At 36.9% G+C, this 26,993-nt stretch overlaps 1 protein-coding gene across 4 annotated transcripts in view; it reads right to left on the bottom strand.

Annotated features, from left to right (window-relative positions):
* Nucleotides 1-2,801: 2,801 nt before the first annotated feature.
* LOC102095271 (damage-control phosphatase ARMT1) overlaps nucleotides 2,802-26,993 on the bottom strand; it is a 51,455-nt gene continuing 27,263 nt past the window's right edge. For all 4 annotated transcript variants that reach the window (XM_065057417.1, XM_065057411.1, XM_065057412.1 and 1 more), the window contains 7 exons: nucleotides 26,597-26,782; nucleotides 18,602-18,919; nucleotides 13,509-13,709; nucleotides 11,196-11,369; nucleotides 9,746-9,988; nucleotides 8,604-8,840; nucleotides 2,802-3,970 (listed from right to left, as the gene is read on the bottom strand). In XM_065057417.1, the coding sequence (XP_064913489.1) occupies nucleotides 3,770-3,970; nucleotides 8,604-8,840; nucleotides 9,746-9,988; nucleotides 11,196-11,369; nucleotides 13,509-13,709; nucleotides 18,602-18,919; nucleotides 26,597-26,782 (1,560 nt within the window). In that variant the 3' untranslated portion in view covers nucleotides 2,802-3,769. The remainder of the gene's footprint in view (nucleotides 3,971-8,603; nucleotides 8,841-9,745; nucleotides 9,989-11,195; nucleotides 11,370-13,508; nucleotides 13,710-18,601; nucleotides 18,920-26,596; nucleotides 26,783-26,993) is intronic.

Here is a 26,993-nt window from a genome sequence, read left to right on the forward strand (position 1 = left end):
TCCAGAAAAAAACACATTGCCATGGAGGATTCTTACTTGTTTTGACAGAAGACTAAAGCAATTTGAAATCTTCCATTTGAAAAGGATTATGTTTGAAGACTCTTTCCAATTTCTATTCTGGCAAATTATAATTTTTTCTATTTTCCACATACTTAACTAATTTTGTTTTCCATGCTTCAGTAATATCAGAAATCCATTTCCTCTAAATTCATGGAGAATTTCACTTAATTTTGTTCCATTCCTCCTCCTTTTTCACTTTGATGGTCAAGAGAAATGGTCAGCATCTGTAGTATTAAAAAAAATACTTCTATTTCATATGGAAAAGTTTGGGAGAATACATGATCCAGTTGTCTTTTTGTCTAGAAATGTGCCTTATTCCCCTCGTGGGTTTTCTTTTCTTCTTTTGTTGTTGTTGTTGTTTGTTTGGTTTGGGTTTTGTTTTTGTTTGGGGGAGTTTTTTGTTTGTTTTTTTTATTATTATTATTATTTAAAATTCTGTTATGACTTGGGTCATCCGTATTTCCCCTTCCATGCACCATCATAATGTATAAAATAATCCAGTAACTGAACAGCCTTAGGAAAATGTGGAAGATGCACACATCATCCACAAAAGGAAAATGTGGGTAAGCAAGCAAACTGCTTTATACACTAAACAATAAACTCTAAAGCAATATAGTCGCAAGTCAAGTAATTTAATGTGACCTGTCTTTATGCTTCTTCATTCTAATTCAGCAAAGCATTTAAATGCCTTTTGAACTTACCTTCTTTGAGGAATCATGGTTCTACTGCATTCATTCCTGGGTTTCCAAGAATGCATTACCAAAAATATGCTGTGTAAAAAAAATTCAGTCACATATGTTTTAATATACTCATGAAGTTATAGCACTCATTTTTTCTACTTGCATTGTGATATTATTAGGGCAATGTTTATGGCATGTAAAAAATTTAATTTCAATATCTATAATTGCAACATTTTAATTTGTTGAGTTTTGCCTTTTTTTTAACACTGCCAATCTGAAATAACGAAGTTGTTTTCACTGGAGTTATTTCAGCTATTATTTGAAAGAAAAAATCTAGCCCTGTAACTGTACCATTCTGTGATTTCACATATATTACTTTTTTGTTTTCTAATATGTATTCTGTTGATAAGTCAATAATCCTCTACCACAATAAAAGAGTAATTATGAATAGATAGCAAATGCTTAGTTCCATATCTTTTATTAATAAAAACCTACCTAATAAAAATAATGTACTGAAAGAGAGGTGCCTGCTGACACAGCCTTAAGACACACTTTCAGGTTTCTATCAGCTCTGCCTTGTGTTGAATACATTTTGAGTTTAAAAAAAAAAAATAAAGCACATAAGCACATTTGAAACAAACGTTGAAAACATTCACGAGCCTGTTAGGTTTGGGTTTTTTTCCAAAATTAAAACTAACTTCAGTGCTGTATGAAACAAACCTTGAAAAAAGATTGCAAGTCATTTTAAACTTTGTTCAGGGGTTAATTAAATTACATGGGTCAAAAATCACCTGAACTTTGTTCATGTCAAATTACTTCTTTACCTTCTTTTTTTATTTGCTTTGGCTAAATGAACAAAGATGTCAGTACTCTTCTAAAAGTAAAGCAAATACAGGGAATATTAATAGTCAGCCAAGAGGTCATATTCCTTGATGAACATTAGCATTAATAATTTAAAAAATAGACATCCAGTTGGGGGGGGGGGGAAGGTATTAGAACCCCCTTTTTTTACTTTCTCTTCGCTTAACATGCAAGACAGTAATTAAGTTTTGCTACCAACTTAATGTGAAAACTTGCCTCCCTTGAAGCAATTTGGAGAAATTTATTGGTGGCTTCTGTGGGGCTGGAACTTCATGACTGGTGCCACAGCTGGTCACAGGGCAGCAAGACACAGGACTGCTGAACACGGCAGGAGATTTTACATCTCCTGGCAGACATCAGGAAATCATGTCACAACCATAAAATATGGCCAAATATTCTTAAATACATTATGACTGGCACCCTCAGAGATTATTTGTTGAAGTTACAAAGGTACTATGTGGGCTGAGTGGACTAATTTTGTAATGCAGTGTATTTATCTTGCAAAATATGGTAAAATATGTTTTGTATAATATATATTAATGTGAATGAAGAAAACAGGTTTTGTTGCTTAGTAATAACCCAAGGACAAGTGTCTATAGAATCAGAAAACACAAGCTGAAACTAGTCGTATTCCCTCACAAAGAATTAGAAAACTCCCAACCAATATATCATGCCTATAAAATATTTATATTTCAGTCTTTTATTTTACTTTGAAATTGTGATTCTTTCCAAAGTTTAAGCCTATATAATTTAATAGTAACTTCTCCTTTTAGTCCATTTATTAAACTTTACGTCAAAAACAATGTTACGTTATGAAACAAGACAGGAAATATATCTTAGTTCAGGTATCTGCAGGAGCATAAGAATATATGGTTTACCATGTCTCCTCAAATAACTGATCTTGTGAAAGTTTGGGTGGGTTTTGCTAACAACTCACTGAAAACAATTCTTCAGAAGCAAGTAAAATAAAAGCAACATATAATGCTTTGAGTCCCTAGCCAGACACTAGAATTACCAGACTTACTTGAAAAATTCTCATTTTTCTCAAAATAGTGCATTCAGTTTTAGTTTAGCGTTTATCATTTCCTGAGATACTGTAGAAAGTCCACAATGGTCAGATATGAATAAGCCATCTTTGTTGTTCTCACATCCATATAAAACATATAATGGGGAAGAGACAACTAAAAACACAGAATCATGTTTAAGTGTGCCATTAAAACAGATTTATTGTTCAAAATCCTTTAAAAAAATCATAAAGTTTAACAACACTCAGAAAAGTTGATAGACAAGCAGATTTTATGATTAAAAGGTGATTCTGGGCACCTCATCATTGCTTTTCTGAAAATAAAGACTTTAGTAATTCAACTATTTTCTGTAGTAGATAAGCATTTTAAAATAACTTTTTATTAACTCAGAAGAACTGCCACTTATTTGGCCTATGGATTCATTGCCCAAGGAATACAGCAGCTAGAAGAAAAATTTTCAAGGTGTTGTGACCAAGGGCAACATGCAGTTTTACCAAATGCACCTGCGCAGGCACATGACTGGAGCCTGTGAAAGAGCCTTTGCTGAAAAAGCATCACTTTTTGTTTTGGCACAAGAGCAGACTCCAGAAAACAACAGAAGAAAAGAATCCCTCGTTCCAAAATTGTGATAGTCTTCTGTCTAACTTCTAGCTGTCTTGGAAATAAAGTCCTTATGCATAAAAATGCAGAGAGCAGTCCCATTTTGCAAGAGGAACAGCAGCAGGACAGCCCTCACTTTATTTCATCCTTGTAACCCCACCCGGAGGTAAAGCATAAGGAATGTCACCAAAGCTGACATTCATTAGCAAATACTTCCCAAAACTGTGAATTGACCTCATGTGTTCCATACCTTCAATGCCTCTGCGATGAGACTGGAGGGCTATACATTGTTCACATATTATCTATCATTTTTATCACTGAAGTATTACGCTGCCCTGGGGTTTTCTGTTTGCTGTCTCTAGGCTGCTGGCTTTACTCTCTCCATTCAGCTTAGTCTTCCTACTGAAACACTAAAAATCAGCCCATGTTGGTATCTATAAAGTAGGGAACAGAACTAAATATCTATTTTCTATATATGTCTAGCAGGTAGGGAAGCAGACGATAATATTTTGCCTTGTTCTGTCTCCTTGCAAAAAGCACATTTTAGTGAAGAAGCCGCATGTTTCTTTGCGAGTGTTCTCCTGGTGCCTTTGCCACATCTTGGAGAAAGATGCAGGGGAAGTAGTGGTGGTGATGGGAGTGAATCAGCCCTTCGAGACGTGTGATGATTTCATAGTCGGGAAGAGCCAGGCTGGCAATGTCAAGGCCAAGCATCTGCGAGACCACCTCTCGGAAGTCTGCCAGCTGCATGAAGAAGCAGAAAGGAATTACTAATAAATCAAATACCAAGCAAAGGAGATGCCTGGAGAAACATATACAAATATGCATACAGACAAACACAAGTATTTGTATTAGCAGCACAAAATATAGAGATTTATGCTGTTCCTCAATACAGAGAGCTGCAAAGGATGGAAACAACCTTTTGGGGTGTAACTCAAACAAGAAAACAAGTAAACAGCTGAAGTGCTAAGGATCTTGGAACAGAAACCACAGTTTCGAGTATTCTTTAGCATCCTTCAAAAGCATGTCTTCCTTGCTGACTCAACAGTGAAAACCGAGGAAAAGAGAGGAAGAAGAGTTGTACTTGACCTACATGACTACAGTCTACACAAACAACTGGAAACTCTGGTGGGTACACCACACAGGGCAAGGTGCTGGTGCTGACCTCAACCTCCTGACCTGTCACCACCCCCCTCCACCCTGCACTTTCTTGTGGCAACCACAGCAGAAAGGAGGAAGCTAGAAAACAGGTGGAGGTTCAGCACATCCTTCGATATGTCTTTGACTGGGAACTAGGATGCAGCCAAAATTCAAGATGCAGTCTGGGAAATGCTCATTTTTCTTCTGTGAGTAGTTGCTGAAAACACATCATAATAAGGGTATCTGGCAAAGTAATTAGAGAAACCAGCTTTCTCTCTGCAGCTCCAAGTGAACAGACATTCACAAGAAACTATCATCACTAGTGACCCCACCAGCAACTAGATTAAAATCTTGAGATCAGATGAACATGAATGCCGATTTACTCTTCTTAACTCACAATATGGATCATTATAAATCAAAGTTCGATGCCTCTTCAATGGACAACACATTACACAGCCCAGATGACTAATGCCTTAATACTCCTAATCATCAGCATACAATTAAAATAATAAAATGTTCTTATTTGAGGAAATATGCTTGTCTTGCTATTTATTTGAACAACAACATCCCCATTCCACGCATGACAGAGACTCAAAATGTCAAAGATACACCAAAACCATCAAGAAGCCAGACTCGTGCTCTGGTGTAGCAGCACCCTCACTCCACCAATCATGCTGACAGTTAATGGTAAGGAGGAGATAAGTGCACTCCTGAAACAGAGATAAAAGCACCCCAGAAATATGTGTGCAACCCCAAGGATACTGTGCAGAACTCTTAAGTAGTTGTGAGGCAAGCTTCAAAAACCCTGAAAACAAGGTCTCAGTTCCAAGACTATGCCAAAGACAGTTTTTTTTCATCCCAGCACAAACCCTAAGGAGCTGCCATCAGTCCAGAAAAACAAATAAGGAAAGCAAGACAGCATAGGGCAGAAGGATTTGAGAATTCAGTCCCAGCTATCTGTCTTATGAAGGCTGGGCAGTGTGTTGGATGAAACATTGGAACAATGTAAACCAAAAACCTCCAAGTTCCCATATATTCTCCTCAGCACCAAGTGAGGAGGTCACTGATGTGGGGCTCTGGTAGCGTGCTAGACAAGTAGAATTTAGCAGAAGCTGAAGATTTTTTTAAACATCTGGATCAGAGACAGAACGAGCAGCCAGCAGAGCTGGAATTTGTTCCCATACAGACTTCATGTTAAAAGATCAAGGCAGCCCTCTGCAAAAATCAGTCTTTGCTGAATTAAACCCCTGAAAGACATCTATGCAGCAAAGCCACCTGATCCCCTGGGAGCACATTAGGTTCTGTCCTTTGCACCAAATTTCTTGCTCTCATACCTTTGCTATTGCAAGCTGTTCCAACTCAATTACAGCAACTGTCAGCAAACCCAATTGCGCTACAACCATGTATCAAATGCAATCAAATTAAATTAGATGCACTGACCCAGATTACTGATCTGGCATGATTTTGCCAGAGGGAATACATACAAATTAAAATGTATACACAATCATCCCACTCTTTATTTCTGATGGGAAAAGCAGGCCATGGCTATACTGAATGGATGATAAATATATTAAGAATTCAATAACTTCCATCAGCGAATAACTTAAACTGGAAAGCACACAGAGCCCTTAAAGAAATCCTTTAGGCCATTCATTTATGTGAATTCTAAACTGAGAATTTTTTTTCCACTTCAATGGAATAACACTTAGACAGGAAACAACTTTTCTGACTATTCTATTGTGGCATATAAAGTACAGTGCAAACAAAACTGCAGTTCAGTGAAAGTGCAGAAAAAGGGCTGACAACAAAAACTGGCAAAGAGAACCATCTTGGATACAAAAATGCCTCACCACAGGACATCAATCTGAATTTAAAACCTCCCAACAAAAGCAACAGGCGATACACACTGGACACTCTTTAGAGGAGAGGGGAGCAGAAGCAAAACAACAGACACTACAGTTTGTTTTCATGCTGTACTTATAGGAAAATAGAAGGCTTTTATTCCAATAGGAAAAAAAAGATGGGGGTGGGGAAACTAACAAAAAATCCTTATAACAAAACCATCAAAAACTTAACCAAATTATAGACATGTATATTCTTACTCCAAGTACTACTGCAAATAAGGACTTGAGTTAAATTGATATAAAAATAAAATATAATCCGTTTTTAATCTGTAGTTGACTGCAGTGGTCATATGCTGATGTCACCAGTCCCTGTGAACATCCTCTTGTCATCAGTCATTATGCATACTGTTTGGTCTTATTGAATTGAATGTCGGCTGTGCTGTTATTTATTTGTATTTAGAAATATGCAATAACGATAGATGAAGCCAGGAAGGTTTTCAGTTTACCCCACAGACAGTGGAAATCCAGTAAGGATTTCTGTAAACTTACTCTCGTAAAATGTCAGTATAACCCACTAATTTCCCCACTATATATCCATTCTAATCTATACTTTTTTGACTCTTCATGTGTAGCTTCACATATCTGTGGTTTTCATTCTGCAGTATGATTTAATAATGCTTTGAACACCATTTTTTAAAATGGTTTTATATATCTATGAAAGAACATGCACACTTTGCTGTTATTTGCTGCAGCCACCAGAGCCAATTGTCAATCCTAAAGCAGACTAGCAGTGTTATTGCCACCCTGCTGACAGGGTTTCACTTGTACCTACTCACATGCTTTGATTCTGGGCATTCTCACAAAAAAACAAGCAAACAAACAAACAAAACCCACAACAACAACAAAAGCAAACAACAAAAACAAACACAGAAATGCCAAAGATAAATTTTCCTTCTTCAACTTAATAGGAATTATTAGTCTAAAGAGCAAAGAACAACCAGAAACACTGTGTTACATCCCAGTTATGAGTTAATTTAAAATCATTTCGATCCAATCTTAATTTCTGACTTCGCTTGGCTTTGTTCTGACTTTCTTATGATCACAAGACAAATCAATGTCTTAACCAGTTGGCAGTGGTTCAGTTCTGCATAATCTTAATTTTTACAGCATGGAAAATAGCCCCACAATATTACAACGTTATTTAACATGACACATAGTGATATCCATGGAAAGCAGAGAATACCTGAAAAAAACACACAAATGCCAGTACAAGCGGTCAACCTGGCCACATCAACAACTCTATCGGGTAAAAGCAATTTCAGTTTCTAGTAGTTTTCTTAACATGCGTACACACCGAGATGACACAGCTGTGCTTATATTCAGATTAAATATATACATACATGCTGAGAGAAGTATTTAACATCTGTATTCACTACCTTTTACAGAGAGTGAGAGAAATCTGGTCTTGTTTAGCTTCCCTGAGAAGGAAGAACAAGCAAGTCCAAGCAGGGTTGGGGATAAGCAAGGAATTCTTGCATAATGGTTTAGGAGAAGTCAGAAAAAAACTCACATGTTAATTGTGAGAGACAGAGTTTAGAACAAACTCTCCAATTTAGCAACTGTAACCTTTTTTAAGTAAGATTTTAGTTAAGTAACTGTTAAGATACAGGAGAGTATGCTTTGAATATTGCTGGCAATTCTCATATTCTCAAAATGTATTTGAAATGTTCCTGTGATGCAGATGATTGCAGATGCTGGTGAATTGCAAGTTGACATTTTTCTTTCACTGTCACAGAAAGCATGATAATTAGTATTATCCTGTGCTTGAGCATTCTGCACTTTGTAGCCCACTTTTCCCATGTTCTTCAAATTTGGCCAAGAATACTGCAACAGTATTTAAGTGGCTTGAAATGTCTTGGGTTCAGGCAGTAAAAATTCAACATCTGTGTGGTTTTAGTAAGTACCTAATATATGACTCCATGGATTAATTTCCTGAATATTAATCACACCTTCTTCTGTGTACAGGATGCTTTGTTTCTTCATGAGACATATGAAGAAATTAAATATTCCTGCCAAATTTCTAACATTCATTATAAAACAAAACAGTCCTAAAAAAAAATACTAGGATTTTAAATGCATTTTTCTACTTCTCCAAAGAGTGATATAATATTTTGCGATGAACAAAGAAAATAATGCCTGTATTTAGCATGCATGCTCTTGCATATATAACTTGAAGAAAAGCTTTGCCTCTCAGAATCACAAGTGTGAGCTAAAATTTCCTTGTTTAATAATGTTCACAAAAGTTTTCAGCACAGCTGGACAGGTGTTCCATCTATACTACGTTCTTATATTCTAAGTGATAGCTAGCACTTGTCAAATACCTATACACTTACCTGTCTCTCTCTTTTTGCTAATTCTGCAAGGGTTGTTTTAAGCACCTTTATCTCGCTAGTAACTGCTTCTAACATATTTTTGGCTTTTTCTTTATCTTCAGTAGCTTTACGCTCCTTTAAAAGAAGTTCTGATTTGACACAGGTAAGTTGTTCCTCAGTTTTTTCTTTCATTCTTTCCAATTTGCCTTGAGACTTACTGAGTTCTTCTATTGTTCTGCTCTGCTCCAAAGTTTTGATCTGCAATAACATAAAGTAATGTTAAATATGTCACACTTTTTCATCTAACTTGAACCAATAAAAAAAAATATCAGGAGTAATCACAAATAAGCACTTCAATGTGGTTTCTTATGGGTTCTTGATGAAATCACATGTACATGTGAACTTAAAAGTTATTAAAGGAGTCTGGCCAATTTAAACTCAATTAACAAAAATATTTTTGTTTCAAAGACCACAAATTCTCTATAGGCTTTGTGACAAAACGTAACTGGACAGACAAAAAACCTCAGTGATAGTTCACTCTTTGCTAGTCCCTGGAAAAATGGTATGAAAAAGTATTGCCAAATGTTTTCCTGGTAAAAACCATTCTGTTGGAACATGCACCTGCTTATCTATTTCCCTCTATCAGCCACAAGACACAAACCCACATAAAATCCATCTTCCTTTCTTCCAGTGTTGGCAAGCTATCAATGACTGCAAACTATTCAAATTCACCTGATTTAAAGCAGGGAATTTATTACTGCTGCAATGTAATAAAGCAGGGGAACAATTAAAATTTAGCGTCTTGCCTGTTTTGCACTGAAAAAAAACTCCACTTTTTCCCCCCCATACCTATCAAAACAGGTCTTCTGTGAGCAACGTATGAGAAAATATAAAATTACAACCATATTAACAGTAAAGAAAGGGATACATGTACTGTATTTTTCTTACACTAGCCTGAAAATTTACATTAAGCTTTACAGATACTATAAATTGCAAATAAGACAAATTGCAAAATACCCAAAAACTGTAATATTATACTTGCTTTACCCACCTAGATGGATTTCAGCCATTCTCCGTGAACACATTTATTGTAAATGAACTCCAGCTGTATCCACCTGGAATAGGAAAATGGATAGAAGCACAAATAAAACCTTTTAACTCACCTTAAGTTCATTGGTTTCAGACAGCTTGGCTTTGAGATCAGTATTCGTTTCCTTTGCCAGATCAAGCTGCTTCTGTAACCTCTCTATCATCTTATGTAACTTTCTGACAGTGAGATTGGCCTCATCCCTCTCCACAGCTAAGGCGGTCCTTACTTGTTTCTCTTCTTCCAGCTGGGTTATTTTCTGCCGCAGAAGGTTCATGTGTAGCTCTTTGCTTTCAAGTTTTTCTTTCTGAGTCTTCAACTAGTTTTCCAAACACAAGGATATTTGAATAAAACATATGTGAAAGACAATGGTACTACACAGATTGGTTTTCAAACTTAATCGCCATGTTCTAAGTTTAACTTGAAGTCCTACTCCTCTCTTGAAAACTCTGTAAAGCAGCATAAACATATATACACTAACTTGGTACATTTTATATCACCAATTTGTTGTGCTTCTCCATCCCTGAATTTGTGCACTACCTATTAGGATGAATTTACACAAAGACTGCACCTTACTGGAACATAAATAGTTGCGCTAACTATCGGAGATTGTCTGAAGTACAAGACGCCAGTCAAATGCAAGAGGTAAGAGAGACTCATTAAGGAGACAGTGGTTTCAATGGTGGTAGTAAAAGACATTTCCATCTTTAAGAAGTTAATTAAGGCTAGCGTGCAAGAAGGAAAATCAACATATAGAAATAAGAAAGCTTTCATCCGCTGCTCCAATACAAGGTCCAGCAGCTTAGTTTTTTAATTTTGGCACTCAGGGAGCCACCTCTTTTCTATTTACCTGGGCTGAGTTGCCAGGCTTTACTCTGGAACATCTGAGGAGTACCAGCGTACATACTATACTCTTGCTAGAGAGGCAGTTGCTTCCAGAAAAAAATACACCATTGTTTTGAACCTTAAACAGATCTAATTCTAGGCTCTAAACCATACTGGTAAGTCTAAAATGAGAAGATTTCACTCTGTCATAACAGGATGATGGAGGGGTGCCTGACCAAATTTGAACAGATTTGCTCCTAAAGCAGCACAGTTCTTTTTGGAAACGTTGAAATTCTTGGTGAAGTACAACTGGCATCCTACTTGTTTCTAGAGAAATTTGTGTAAGATGCCCCACTTTCCAGCAGATCCATTTAGATTTACATATCAGCAGTACTTGTTCACAGAAGTATGACAAATGTGTATTAAAAAGTAGACATATACAAACATATAAACATGCATAACTCATACATTTATTGAAGAAGTTTTGAAAAGCAGTATCATATGTTTACCTGACTGGTGGTTTGAGTTGTTTTAACATGCAGTCTGTTTGCAAATGTTTACTACTTTTTTATGTAATGGAAACCTTTGAAATTCCTTGTACATACAAAAAGCTCCAATCTGCTGCCTCTAGCAAGCCACTATAGAAATACAGCCATAACAATGTTTATCTTTGAAACAAACAGTATGTCTTTTTTGCCTACCTTCCTTCTTAGGCTATAGGCCACAGTCTTGTTCTCAATCACTGCATCACCTTCCAGTTTCACCAACTGCTCTACCCGAGCTAGAATCGCATCCAGGTTCATATCAAATCCAACCTCTGTTGCTAGGTTATCCAGCTTCATCTTCTCATTAAGTTGCTCCAGAAATTTCAGATACTAAGATAAGATGCGGTAAAGTGGGTAAAAGAATAATAAAACTTCATTAAAAGTCCTGAAGTACAATTTAAAGACAATTCCCCCTCTACTGACAACAAATTACGCATAGCTGAGTCCACCATTCACAAGAAATAATGTACTGAAAGGGTGTGTTTATAGTACACAGTCCTGACACAATTGCAAATTCTTCATTTGTCCCTTTTTAGTCAACATTTATCCTGCTCATACATCCCTGGATCTACAGTATTTATCTTCTTAGTAAGACCAGATTTTTTTTCTCCTCAGCAGTAAGAAGAGCACCAGGTACGTGTGTCTGCTGCTTCACACAACCACACATTGGCAGGGAGAAGTGAGAAACGACAACTACGTCCCAACTAATTTGTAATTAGTTGTGGTTAGCTGTGATTGCCCACTGCTGTGAGCTCTGAAACAAACAGAATTGGTACCAGGGATGCCGTGGGTGAGATCTGATGTAGCCTGCAGGAATGTTAACAGTCAGTATTTTACCCTTCTTTGGAACAGTTTAGAAATAACAGTTATTGGTTCACAAGTTGTTTTAAAGATTATTTTAATTGCATCTCCATCTGGTTTACTGATGCAAACACATACAGATACCAAATATTATTTATCTGTTTTTTCCTTCTTTTGTCGTGCCCTGCTAGCTCTTTAAAAATTGCATTAGTTCCCTGGTCTCAATTAGCCGCTTCCAAAATCCAAAGCTCTCCTTCTCACTAAGAACCAGGTTTGCCTTTGTTTTCTCTTACTTCTGTTGTAGGTCATAATCTTTGCAAAGAAACAACAAAGAAAAGAAAAAGGAAAACAAACAAACAAAACAGTTCAATAACTGTTGCTTGAGCCCAAGATGATAAAATACTGCAAGAATCTTTTTGTTCCATGATGCTTCTAGCTCAAAAAGTTAAAAACAGCAGCAGCAAGCACTGAAGTTGTTGATTAAGAGAGAAAAAAATAAAAACAACAAAACACCACAGACAACAACAATCCCTTTATTTCAGAAAAATATATAGAGAAATTAAACTAGGGCCATGTGTTCTTCACAGAGGAAGCAGAGGAGAAGGAACAGTTCCATTTTCTGGTTTGCTCCCAATGCAGTGGATGCCTCTTTCATAAAAGTTATTGGGCCATAAACTAATGCAAAACAGACATAACCAAATTTTTGATTCTTTGCAAATTCAATTTCCTAACCATTGATCTTAGCCTGGTAACATGCTACAACTCCACTATTCTTAGCTGTATTGGATGGCTGGTTTAGATTTCCGGGTACTAAATCATTTTTCAAACTCTTAGTATATGGATGTGTTGTAGGCCAACAGTGTGTTCATTCATATAACTAATTAAAAAAATAATCACGGTAGCCTTGATGGTCTAAGGATATAAAAGAATCAAGGACTGCAAGATCTTGAGAGACTGCAGATCACATGGTATATTAGAGGAAGATGAAGAGATGAGAGAAAACTTTGAGATTAGAGAATCCTGGAAGGACCTATTTACAGGTTGGACATTAGGAAAAGGTTCTTCCCCCAGAGGGTGGTGGAGCACTGGAACAGGCTCCCCATGGAGGTGTCACAGCCCCAACCGTGACAGTGTTCAAGAAGAAACTGGACAGCCCCCTCAGACACATGGTGTGAACTGTGGGGTTGTCATATGCAGGGATGGGAGTTGGACTCAATGATCCTTGTGGGTCCCTTCCAACTCAGGACATTCTATGATTTTATGATTCATTCTACAGAGACTTCTTTCCATCTGTTGGGGCTTTTCTGTTGGTTTGGGGTTTTGTTTCGGTTTTGTTTGGGTGTTTTGTTGGTTGCTTTTTTTGTTTGGCTTGGGTTTGGTTTTTTTTTTGGTTGGTGGTTTTTTTTTTTTTTTGCTTTGTGTTTGTTTGCTTTGTTGGGAATTTTTTTTTTTTTACATTAAATGGGCTTTGAACTCAAAAGCTTAGCTACTTTTTCCAAGTAAAATCTTTGAGCAAAGATATTACTGCTCCCTACAGGATGCCTGATTTTGCTAATTCGCATTATTTGCAGTACTGTGAATAATACTGCAGCTGGTCAATGCAATACGATTAGCTGTATCTCTGTCTTTAGTGACTTTTACATGAAAGAAAACAATGCATGCAACTACTTTTTGTTTCTCAAGCTTCAAACCATCTTGTATCAGATCTACAGACAGTAATTCATCTTCCAATTGTTTCAGTTGATCCTGGAAAGTCTCAGAACATTTTTCTGCTTTTCTGCTCCTCTTCAGAGCTTCTTGGTACAATCTGGTCTGATTTTCCAAAGCTTCAGTCAATTTAGCTATTTGTGTTTCAAGCTGAGACACCATCTAGGGAGCAAGCAAACCAACAAGACATATGACGTTAGGTGGACAGGAAAGATGCATCCTCAAATTATTAAAAAGAGGGTAAAATATCTTTAAAATACATGTATTTTAAAAGACAAAAAGAAAAACACCTGCTGTAACCACCAGGAGAAAATGGCAGAAGTTGTGACATGTGAGACCCCCAAAAGTGAGTGGCAGAAACTGTATTTAAGATGAGTCAACTAACCAAAAGGGGCTAATATATATTAAAAAGTTAATACAAAGTATTTTAGACGTAAATTTTCCAAAGATGTTAGCAAACCAGCAATACCTGGCAGTCAACTAACATTCTTTAAAATAAGCCAATACTACCACTAGTCTAACAAGGAGCAGAGTGGAAAATACCACAAATAAGTGATTTAGGAAATACATGCAGCATGTAGGTAAGAACGTAGATATGGATAACAAAGTCTCAGAGACGTGCTTCCTAATTGTAACTGTTAAAGGGTGTTTAACTAAAAGATTTTGCTTAAAAAAAAAAAAAAATCTGTAAACTAAAATGGTCAGATTTCATAACAAGAAACTAGACTAAATTCTGACAACAATTCTAGCCCTATGTTGTTAACTTTGCAACACCTACATGTGGTTAATGGATTTTCAATTATAAACTACTTATAAATTAAATGCTTGAAACTATCTGATTGCACTACTGCCAAATACTGAAAGACAGTTCTACCCAAAAAGTTGCTTGCTTCCCTCTTTCCCTCTCTTTTCTTCTTACTGTCATATAATTATTTGGTTATAGAATTAATTGTGTTGTATTTGTAAGTCAGTGTTCAGACACTCATCCCCAACCAGTCTCTTCATTTTAAGCATCTGTTTGCCTCCTGTTAAAACAATGAACACACAATAAGCACACAAAACTCCCATTAATTTTAATGTCACAAAAAGATTTCCAACTTAGACCACAATTAAATACAAACAATAGTTTGCACCCAACCAGCCTAAAAAACACTAAGAAATTACTGCTGCTAATACAGTGGAATAAAACACTAAACAATAATAAAACTGCAAGAACCCACAGACACACTTGATGCTTTTCTGCATCACATATCACCCAGCAGGGAAAAAAAGAAAAAAGCCTGTCAGTAAGCGGTGCCCACAGAGACGCGCTGCTGCGGAGAACCCGGAGCCCTTCACCAGGCTGCAGGGCGGCTCTGGGCACTGCTGAGCCACGTGGGGCTTTCACGAGCTTCAAACAAACACGAGAAGGTGAGGGATCACACCACAGAAGGTGAGGCCATAAAACCACCAAGCTGTCAGTTTATCATCCAGAACATCCTGGAGTAACCTTAGGGACAATCAACAACTTAAGGATTTCCTAAAACAGAGTTGTACCCTTATTGCCCACCCGCGCCGGTGTCCAGAGACTTAAAAATGCTGCATTTTTGGTCCTGCACCTCTGACCTCCACAATTTCCTCTGCCAACCACTTGTGAAGCTTGATCCACCAGACTGCAAAAAACCCACCTCTTGCTTCTTATTTTAATGTGGACACTAGATAATTTCAAATGAAGACCTTTCATTCCTTGTGTTACAAGATGTTGCAAATAATCCTTTCCAGAGGCAGCTCCTATCTTGGGGACAGCAGGCTTCATCCCTGAGGCAATTAAATAACCCTCAGTAAAATCTTCCTGAACTTTATTTTTCTCTTGTGCTAAGCTTTTATTTTTTCTCTTGTGCTAAGAAAAGGGCATGTGCAAACACCAGGCCCAGCTCCACGGCACACCAGATCAGAAACCAGGCTACAGTGATGCTGTCAGTTCCCTCAACAACCCAAAGGTCACATAGATGGGCACATGGAGGACTTAGGATTGAGTGTAAATAAGCAGTGTGTAGGATAACGTTACAAGGACCTTCACATCACAGCTGCAATTTTTTCCCCCTCTTTTACAAAAAACAACTAAATATTCTCATCTTGGTATTACCTTGACAATCAATAAGATATATTGTTCTGGTTTGGTAAGATGTTATCTTGAACTTCCATTGCTTTGTATGTACCCATACACACACACGTGTGCACCTAGTGTAAAGTTTTTTCTTAAGATCTCTACTGGCTGAAAAGCATTAAAGCTGCCACATCTCTTATCAAGGTACTTATAAACTTGTATTTTGCTTTACTACATTGCACTCACTGTCCCAAGCTGAAAAGCTCTTTTCTATTGAATCTTTCCTTGCATGGAAGACTCTAGACACTCTCATGGCTCTTCCCAGTACTTTTAAAATTTGAATTTGTGTGTACTACTCAGAATGCAACAGACATGGATTTATACAGTGTCATAATTATTGTTTTCATTTTGTTCTCAACATTTTTTTGATAATTTCTCACATTCTGGTTGTTTGGGGTTTTCTTGGTCAGCCCTAGGCCAATACATATTTTACTCTGCTTTTAATTTCCCAAATTATTTTCCACTCAATTATTTTGTTTGGAAGAATAAAGTGGATAAATCCCTGAAACTAAATATGCATTTATGACACTGCCATAATAATCCTTAAGAAACATGAACAAAAGGAGATTTTTAATGGGAGCAGTAGTAGAGCCTAATTAATTTTGGCGTTTAAGAGCCTGTATATCAACATGCAATGGGAAAAACTAATAAAATTAAGACAATTTACAGTCAGATCATCTGTTCCCATCCCAGGTCAGATGGGCAGGTAATCAAGAAAAACAGTTTTGATTGTATGAAATTAATCTGCTGCAACAGAACTGTAACAAAATTTGTCAAACAGAAAGGACTTGAACCGGGAGACCTCCTAGCTCTAGACAATTAACATTTTTCTTGATTGACTGCTAGCAAGCATACATATCCTAGCACCGACGTTACATCAAAATCCTGGAAATTCACCCAGAGATGCAATAGGAATCTGATCAACACATATATACCAACATGTATTCCTTACAAATGGAACCTTAGAAAATATTTGTTTTAATTCTGATCTGTATCAAGAAAAGCAGTTCACTGTAAAACTTCCTTTTGATGAAAAGTCTGTGTTCTATTAGAAACAGATGCATGGGTGCATAATATTGGCATTTTAGCTTAGTTATTTCAAAGCCCTTAATCTTAATGTAGAAACCCTTTTGAGAATAGATGCCAGCACTGCTTTCATAACATTGTTCACTTTGGGGCAATGCAAATGTTTTTTTACAAATGAGTCATAGCAGTAAAATATTAAAGCTTCATCGCTTAAAATGCTCAGCGAACACTGATCCACATTTCCTCATCCAACTACAAGGACCAAATTCACCAAGCAACGTTAAATTTAAAGCTAATATTTATGGTTCAGGAAACTGAACCACAAGCTGTTTGTTTTGTGTTTGTTTGTTTATAAAGAACTAGCATTTTGGAGGAGTATTGCTAGAAGTACAGCAGACAATTGCTGTATTTGCTAGCAGAGGCAGCATGCTATGCTAAACATACCTGCCAGAGCTCCTCTATAAAAATAAACCAACAAAATCTGACAACTATAAGACCGGTATCTTATTTCCAAAGCACAGATTTAGGCAGCAGCAAACTGGAGCTGATATAGGCTCTGTCTTAGTAACAAAGATTTTCTTGTAGCACATGTATTTAATTTTGATAGCAACAGTACTGAAAAAAAAAAAATTATCTCCATCCTCAGACCCCTAAAAACATTTTAAAAGGTGTCATTTTACATTGCAAAAGTCAATAGGTCTTTCTTGGGGCAAGGAAGGGACAGAGAGAGGTTAGAACATGGCAGCTAAATAAATTAACACTGTAAGGGAAAACTACCCATTTTCCTGAACTTCAGTTTCTTTACCTCTAAAATAAGAATAAACACGTCATCACAAAAAAAAAAAAAAAAAAAAAAAAGAAAGAAAAAAAAAGAAAAAAAGAAAATAAAAAGAAAATAAAAGAAAAAAAGTTTATTGTATATTTTAGAGTTGGAAAAACAGTAACATTCCTCTCAAGCCTCTGGAAATGTTCATATCTGCAACAAAATAGAGACCAAGTTTGAATCTTCCTGAATGCTCCCTGTCTGCAGGATGATCAAGTGGGCAACCCAGCAAGTAAAGCTCATATTAAGGAATAAAATCAGGAACAATAAGAACTGAAATAAGTAGTGCACACTATGCATGTATTGATGGATATCCACAAAGAGCCCAACAGCTGCTCAATGTAGTACACAAATGGCCTTAACCACAACTGAGTCTCGCAAAAGCAGCAGGTCACCTAAAAGCATTCCCAGAACCAAAAGCTGTAATTACTCAACTGCTACCAATCAACTTAAATTTCCCTTTCTCAGCAGTTCTCAAAATAATCAACATCTCAACAGAGTGTACTGCACACCAAAACACCAAATAACACAAACACACATGCACATAATATTCTCATTAGACTTAAATCTGAAAGCGTTTTGCTTATGGAATGATACTACATGACATATGGCACAACTGTAAAGAGCTTCTATATTAAAATGTTGCTGCCACACTACCTGGGGCAACTCATCAATTATATCTGCTTTGATAAACAGGTCAGTCCTTGAAGTCACTATTTTAACAGCACATCCACACTTGTTCACATGCTCCGCTAAATCACAGTGACCATGCAGCCATTTTTGATGTCCGCTTAAGTGGCACTGAAACCAAATTTCAGTGTCTTAACTGAAGGAGCATTCCATGTCTTTTCTTGTTAACAGCATCTATTATTAATTTAATTTCTGACCTCTTCCTACTTAATAAAACACCTCTTATGTCAAATGAATGGAAAACAAAAGGTTTCTTTAATTTCAAAACGCAAGCAGAACGAACCAACACTCTAACAGATTAATAAAATGAAAAAGAATCCAAAAAGAATAAATACACACATTGGGCGAGTGCAGTAGTTGCTGACTTACTATTTCTTTACTCTCCTCTTTGCAATTTATTTCCTGGATCCTCTCCAAAATAGCCTTCTCAGAAGGTTTAACTATTGCAGATCTTCTGCCGAGCAGGGCAGCAATTTGCTCTTTAAAAGCCACTAAAGAGCTCTGAGCAGTCCTGGCCTCCTCTCTGCTGCTCTTCAAGCTTCCATCCAGCTCACTGGAAGATTTCTTCAGATTGTGCAATTCCTGCTTTAAGGCGTCCAGATCTTTCTGGTTATCAGTCAGTTTATCTTGGAGGTTTCTGATCTCCATCTCCAAACTCTCTTTCCTTATTATAGCACTGTCGAGATCCTAAAATACACGAAAGATTAAACCAGGCTTTTGAAACTTGTCATAGCCCCTCCTCTCCACACACAAAGCAGGGAATGACTCAGAAGACGGTACTGCAGATGGAGATATTAGGACCCATATTGCTCATATACGCTCAACATCCAGGCCCCATAGGAGAACTCCCACTGAAATTAATGAAAGCCCAAAGCCTGCTGCAGCCACACTACAGACTAACCTCTTGCAATGGTCTGCAAGAAGTAATACATTAATAAAATCTGCAGGTAAACAAGAAGCATTTTTTTAATTGTAAAACTATTGATACCTTATTTTTTCATTCAGATAATATGAGTTGGAAAACAAACAGTGAACAACATGTAACACAAATAAAGCAAAAGTACTACACCACAGAGTGGTGGAAGGGACCTACAATGATCATCTATTACAACTGCCAAAATAATACACGCAAACTCTTTGAATACACTGCTAAGAGCAGAATTAGAGGTGATCTCCAAGATGCGCTTACCTGAGTGTGACAACAAGTCCTGAAATTATTTATACACAGAAATGGGGAGTGGGGGACCAAACAAACAAAAAATTAAGTTAAGACAGCATAAGAGAAGGTGCAAATGCTTGAATACCGATTTCACCTCAAAGAAGAAATTCTTAAATTGTGAAGCACTCAGAAAAAAAATCAAATAAGGCATTATTCTGAGCTATGTCATCTTCTGAAAAAGCAAAATCCTTATTACCATAAGGCTGAATTTGCCAGAGGTATAAAAGAAAGTCAATGAAGAGCTGTTTCTTTCTGCAGAGCTGACAACTGTCTCTATCTGCTTCAGTCATCTTGTGAACCTCTTTCCTTTCCCCAAAATACCAACATCAAGCGTGCTTACACATTTGTACACAAGAATAAAATTTGCAGTGAGACCAACAAAAAGTACAGCAAAGAGTAAGTTTTCATTCCTTAGGGTATTATCTAATTGATAGGAAAATTTGGGAAATAAAATTACTTCACACGAGACAAAAAATTATGCCAGAGAATGGCGTATTTATAGAGAGCGAGTGAACTTCTCTGAAAGTTTCAGCTGTTTAGTAGAGGCTCTGTAAGGGGACTGATATCAACTAAGATTATGTACATTGGAGTTAAAGAATTGTTCCTGGAGCAGCTGTGAATACAGTGACCACTCGGGTCTCTCAGGGTCTACATGTGCTTGCTGTATAGCATAGTATGTAATTTGTATTAATGGAATACATGCCAGTCAAGGAGTATTTATGTAGATCAGCAGTGAGGACGGATTAAAAAAAAGAGTTTGGGAGGCACCCATGGCAATGAAATATAAATATACGATACTAAAAATACTAACATTTTAGAATAGCTTCAGAAGGGCAAACATATGAACACATAAATGAAAACAAACCAAAACAAACCCTGTCATTTAGGAAATTATTTGTTGCTTCCCCTTTCTAAAGTAATTGTAGAACTCTCTCAGAAACAAATGTTGGCATGATTCCTTGCCATTTTCTCTTTTTTTATTCTAAAAAGTCCTATTAATAGAAAATTCCCACCTATGTTCAAAATTACATTATGGTAATTACAGCAAAGAATAGAGTGTTTTATTTCAATCACAGTTTTCAGCACTGTGTGTTTTTCCTTTCAGAAAGGTAGTGCAAAAGTAGTTTGCCAGTACCAAGGAGCTTGCCTAATTACAATCTTGTTTCAAACCGTGAACATCTGCAAACACACACAGTTGAATGAAAAGATCAAAGCATAAAATAAAGAACTGCAAGCCTGTTGATGCCCAACTCTCCCCCCCCCCCCCCAAAAATAACACAAACAAACAAACCAAAAAAACCACCCAACACACACAACCACAAAACCCAACCAATTTACAGAAAGAAAAGCTGCAAAACTCAAAACATTAAAATTCTGAACAATTTTCACTGAAACCTCTCTTGAATGGAGAGCATTTACACTGGATAGCTTCAGCAAGGTCAGCCTGAACGCTGAACAGTATCTGGAAATTTAGGGACTGTGACACATGAAAGTGGTATCCCAAGCACAAGCAAATCCCTAAGAGCCTAAGTGATCAGTGCAGGCAAATAAAACAATTTCCATACCAGAAGACTGAAAGGATAGAACTGCAGCGGCTCATAGTTTCTCTTTGAGTCCTCAACATTTATGGCTAACATCCTATGGCTCTGAATTATATGAAGGTTTCCGTATGCAGGTTGTAGGCTCAAAAAAGCTGCCCAGCACTGACACACAAGAAGTTTTGAATATGGGAATAATTACGGAAATTGATGTTCAAAGAAAACAGAATTAGATGTTAGGTGGATTTATCCAGGGCAGACCGTGTCAATGACTGACAGTTAGACACAAGAGGTGTGGCAGATCTACCATGGCCATGCTCACCTGCAGACGTAGAAAGCGCCACCAAAAGTTCTTAAACTACCTGAGACCATAGCAAAAGGGCTCATACAACACAGTGTTGCACTTAAAGTGACCCTCACTGAGGCCGGGAGGCAGCCTCCCCACACTCACCTGCTGGCACCCCACCTGCACGAGGACATAGGAGCACCCAGAGCTCTGCACAAGACAGTGGCAGAGCCTCCCCCTCAGGAGAAATCCTGTGTTCAACATTAGGTCAGCTGCATTCACAGAGAATGAGTTCAACTGCAACAGATGGGGGAAATTACTCCTGTCTTTTAAGTGGAGAAAGAGAGGGACTCTTCTGTAAGGAAAAGAGCTGTATTTAATACTGCAGAACAAAGTGAAGGAGGTATGAACACATTAAAGAGGCAGACAAATGAAAGAGAGGATCAAGAAGGAATAAGATCTTTCAAGTAATAATATATATAAATACATGTCCTCACTGTTGATCTCAGTATTTACAATGCATTTTTTAAAAGCAGTGATAACTCTTCCTTAATATACTATATTCTTTCACATTTCTCAATATTTCAACTGGCATGTCCTATACACATATAAGGTCTGTCGGTCTGTCATTTCATCCAATAATCATTTTTTTTAAAGTGGATACTAATCAAATTAGCCACTATTTCTGAGGCAGTTTTAAGTGTCAATCACATACTAATAATTAATGTGTTTCAACTTTGAATTTCTGTAGAATGTCTGAGTAAACACTACTTAGTCCAAAGTGTTTCAGGTGTTCAAACTCAGTTTTCTGGAGATTTTAATTACCTCCTCTATTTTTGGTCAAAATTCAGTAACAATGACAGGGCCATCTTCTAAAGGGCTTTCCTCAGATTTTATGTGAAACATTCATGCTATATCATATAGCAGCAGCTGTTAACAGAGAGATGCAGCCTTTGAATCAGAAGCCCCAGAATGATGAAAGCTCAGAGGATACGTGGCCAAAAGTATTTCTGTCTTCTTGCTCACACTCAAGCTACTGACCACTCTCACAGCTCAGACAACAGGTATTTGGCCTGACATAGCAGATCCCTACATAATTGCTGTCCTTCACCAGCATCTATCACTCTACAACCCCTGTCACAACCACAAGTGCACCTCCTCCATTTTATATCTTGGAGCTGCCATGTGTTAACCAATGCCCTTGTTACCCTCCCAGAGGAAACATTGGGATTTTGGGCTTTCATCTGTCTTGAAGAGCAGATTATTTATGTTAAATAAAATGAGATAGGTTTTAGACCAGAGAAGGATATTTGAACTTATATCATCATTATTAATACTGGTACCTCAATCAGCATCAGTCTTTCAACATACTGTGTCAATTAAACACACATAGAAAAAAAAATCCCACACATTACATTAACAGTAATAATAAGGTATAAAAGGGAATGAACTATCTTCCAGATGAATTCTTACACTAGCTGCATCTCCAGTTACCACTGTTATACCACAAGGACTCTAAATTAGCCTGCTCATGTCTCCTGTCTTCTCCGATAATTCAACCTGGAAATATTTGTGATGTCTGCTGAAACCTGTCCCTAATATGTACTTTCTTAATTAGAGCCTAAAAACAACAAAAAAATTCACGTTCTAACTGAGAAAGTCATTGCTTTATTTATCTATTGGGGCAAAAAAAACCTTAAAACCATTTGGTTGTGCCTCCTACAATCAAAGTGATTTGGTATATTCAAAATGTAGGCACTTTTCTCAAGTTTAGACAATTTCCTTAAACAGTAAGTTTATCTTTTAATTAACTATGCATTTAATTATGTTTTCACATAATCAGTTTTGTTAAATTTATACTGATTAGGTGCTACTTATCTAAGTTTTATTCATTAATAACATAATTTAATACAAGTCAGCATTGAATACAGAAGAGTATTTTAATGGTTAATTTTACATCACTAGTATATGCAGATATATTAGTATTAATTAAAATTGCTTGACTATATCTCAAATCTATTATTTAAAGACATTGTATGGGCACATCTTTGGAAAACAGATGTTTAAACTAACACTTCAGAGGGAAACACAAATATTTCCAGGTTGAATCATCAGCAAAGATGTGAAACAGAACAAGCCAGTTTACTAGTTCTTGTGGTTCATCAATGGCAATACTCTGTGAAAGGCAAATCACCTGGAAGAAGAATATATGCATATTCTTCTATACCTTAAATAAATGTCATATAGGAATTTATTAAATGCTAGAAAGAAACTTGGTTAGGACAAATAAGACATTTTATGAAGACCTACATTCTCAAAGAATGTCATAATTCTATAATTACGATTATCATAATAAATAATCACTGTTTGGGCATACAGAAAGAAGGAACAGATGATTCTCAGTCTAGAAATCTGGGCAGCGTTTAAAAATTACTTTGCATCAAACGCAAATCTGATATCCAGCGCTGCCAGAATAAAGGTACGCACAATATTTACAGAATTCCAGAAGCAAGCTCTTGCAATATTTGGTCAAAAATGTGAGAAGTTCAGAATTCTTAAAGAAAAGTCAACAAAAACAGCTTGATGACTTGCTATTTTTACTTATATTAGTTTTGAGTTTGTATTAGTTTCTCTTGGTTGCTGTTTGATATGATGCAGTGAGGCTAAGAGGGGAACAGATAAGATTATCATACACTTGCTAATGCTACTCAAATGAAGACCAGCTAACTGCAACAAATACTCAAGTATCAAATGTACTAAAGAACATTCTGAATTATTCTCATATATTAACCTCATAACCTGCTAAATATTGCTTGAATGTAACTACGCTGGCTTTCATTTTCTACATCAAGAATTTCAGAATCTATGATCTGTTTAATCAATCATTAGACAGCTGCCTCGTCCGGGGACACAAGGAAAGGCACCTGGTCAAGAGAGGGAGTTCAGAGAAATCCCGAGTGAGGAGCAGGAGTGAAGAGTTACCCAGCGAGAAACACCAGCAGTGATTCAGAGGGGTGGCAGGGAACAGTGCCACGGCTGAGCTTTGCTGGAGGAGACTGACAGAACTGTCTGATGGCCTCTTAGAGACTCGTGAAGAATTCTGAGAGAAAACCAGGGGAAATGGGCACCATCTCAATCTGTAATACAGAAAATGGCCAAAATGTTTGGCCCTGGGAACTTCAGGCAAGCACAGGCAAGAGTCACTCGTGCTCAGTCTCTGCTGGATAAACTCTGCTTCAGGCAATTCCATTCATTATAGACCATAAAACAGTCCAGGAACAAGCCGCCGTGTGTGTGCATGTTCTCTGGCATGGGAATGATATGGATTTTCACTTGCCACTTTCACAGGGAAACACATCACACGTGCAACTCTGTTCATGTGCTTATTTAAACTGCACAGCAAAGTATATGACAAAGTCAAACCAACTTTATACCACCGATGCCTTTCCTGTAACCTAATAAGACACCCGCGTCAAGGGAATAGAGGATGCCATACATCCTCCTTTAGATGCGTAGATATAAAGCATTTTTGTTTTTTTTACTTATATTTGCATACTGAATGTCTTAACATGCTTTTGTGAACACAAAACCTTCTGAACAGAATCTACAAGCATCCGTGACCTCTAGGTAAGCCCTGATGGCAAACCCTTAATTTGAAAGGCAATGCTAATAATTTTGCAATACATTTCTATAAAATAGGTTAAATAAATTATGCATTTGGTATCTGCAAACTAATCATAGGAAAATATTTTTCATACAACTAGATCAACTTTGGAAATATTTTGGCAGTCAGAGCAAACTTGCAAAACACGTTACAAATGAAGTCCTCATCTTGGTTTAAAACACCTGATTCTGGCTTAATTAGTGAGCAACCTACACTCCTGTACTGGAAGTGAAGTATGAGAAGAAATCGTTCTCAAAAAGGACCTGTTGAAGTTTTGGTACAGGTTGTCTCTCAGTCCCACTTAAGTCTTAGAAAATTTTACACAGCTTGGTGAGAAGTATTTTCAGCAGTAAGTAAAATTTATGACCCTTGTGGTACTTCACATTTATCTTCCCTACAACAAATTCTTTCTTCTCCAGAGCATGCTGTTGGCTGTTTCTCATGTCCTAAGTATTTAGCCTGCAAGCATATCAGAACAGTTTATCCTTTAAAGTGTACGCTGGTGATCTTCTGTTCAGAAAAACAGTAATGCCAGGGAGGTGGGGAAAATGCTCTATTACATTTGCAAACTTACTTGCACAAGCTTGATTTTTGTTAAAAACTTCTACAAAGTCAGTCACACGCAGCTCAGCTCCATATTTAAAAGTCTAAGTTTCTTCTCATTTTTTTCTTATTCCTAGCCATCAACTTTAACCACACTGCTCTAGTACCTGCAGGAAATTTCATTATGGTTTTAGTAAACTGCTCCCTTTCCATGTTTATCGCTCAAAGTACAAAGGAAAACTGCTACAGAAGCTCACTTTGCTTGTCCATCCTTTGTACTGTACAAAAACTCTTAACAGTGAGTTCTCCTAGAGGAATTAAACCCTTAAATCACCACCTTTTCCAAATCATACCTAGGCTAATTTCCTGAATACTTTACTTAGAACTTAACTTGAATTTCTCATTTCAGCATCATTCCTGCTGCATGAATTTCCTCTATGGATTCCCCACAGCAAAACTGTGCTTTCCTGCAAGAGTCATCCTACTGCCTATAACTTCTGGGGTATGAGTCAGTTGAATATTTACAGTTAGGAAATACAAGTTTATAAGATAGTGAAACAAGATAATATAGGGTGTCTGGAAGCCAAGACACTTTACTTTCAGTTCCAAAAAAATAGTATGCTCTCATTTCCTTTCAATTCCTCCTTAGAATTTTTAAAGCAACTGAGTAGAAGATTCCTCAGGAAATGTATAATATCACATGAATATTCTTTAAAAGAGCATTTTTCCATTGTTCCACGTTTGTGCATCAGATATGCTCATTAACTCTCTATGTTTGCGCTGCTCTAAAAAAATATCTGTTTGTTTGTGCAAGCACAATAAAGGCTACAACAATACAAAGAAAGCAAAAATATAAATTTGCAAGCATCACTGGAATATATCAAATCTAAATCAGACCTATTTTAAACAATATTATTGCTTAGCCTCCAGATATTCTCTAAGCTTTAAAAAAGCTGAGAATAACCTTAGAAAAATGTCTTTTTTAGGAAAGACCCTAATCACCAAAAGTCTTTCAGAAACATTTTTCCTCATACAACTCCTATTGAAAAGTAATTTGAAATTTCAGGAAAGCATTTTAATACTAGATAATCATACACATCATGTAATTATGTACCTTACTAAGTTTTTCCATGTTTTGATAGTATCCTGCGGCCTTTTGCTGCTCTTTGCTCACTTCTGAAACAAGCCTCATGATAGTTTCTCTACTAGCTTTGGACTCCATCTCATGGACATTTGTTGCTTCTTGAAGAGCAGCAACTTGGTCTTTTAGTGTCAGATTTTCTTTACGTATTTCAGAAACCTAAAGAAATAATTCAAATATTAGTAACTTTTTAAAGCACTTAAAATTGCATATATTCCTCCCAGTATACCTGCTGCTAATCATCCCAATAAATACAGAGTGTTTCTGGTAACCCCCAGGTCAGATTTATAATTGAACTCTACTACTCCTTTCTAAAAAGAGTAGAAAGACAATCAAAATGAGAACTATATTCTCACTAGAAACCCACATC

Source organism: Columba livia, chromosome 3 (genome assembly GCF_036013475.1).
Source record: "Columba livia isolate bColLiv1 breed racing homer chromosome 3, bColLiv1.pat.W.v2, whole genome shotgun sequence".
Classification (NCBI taxonomy): Eukaryota; Metazoa; Chordata; class Aves; order Columbiformes; family Columbidae; genus Columba; species Columba livia.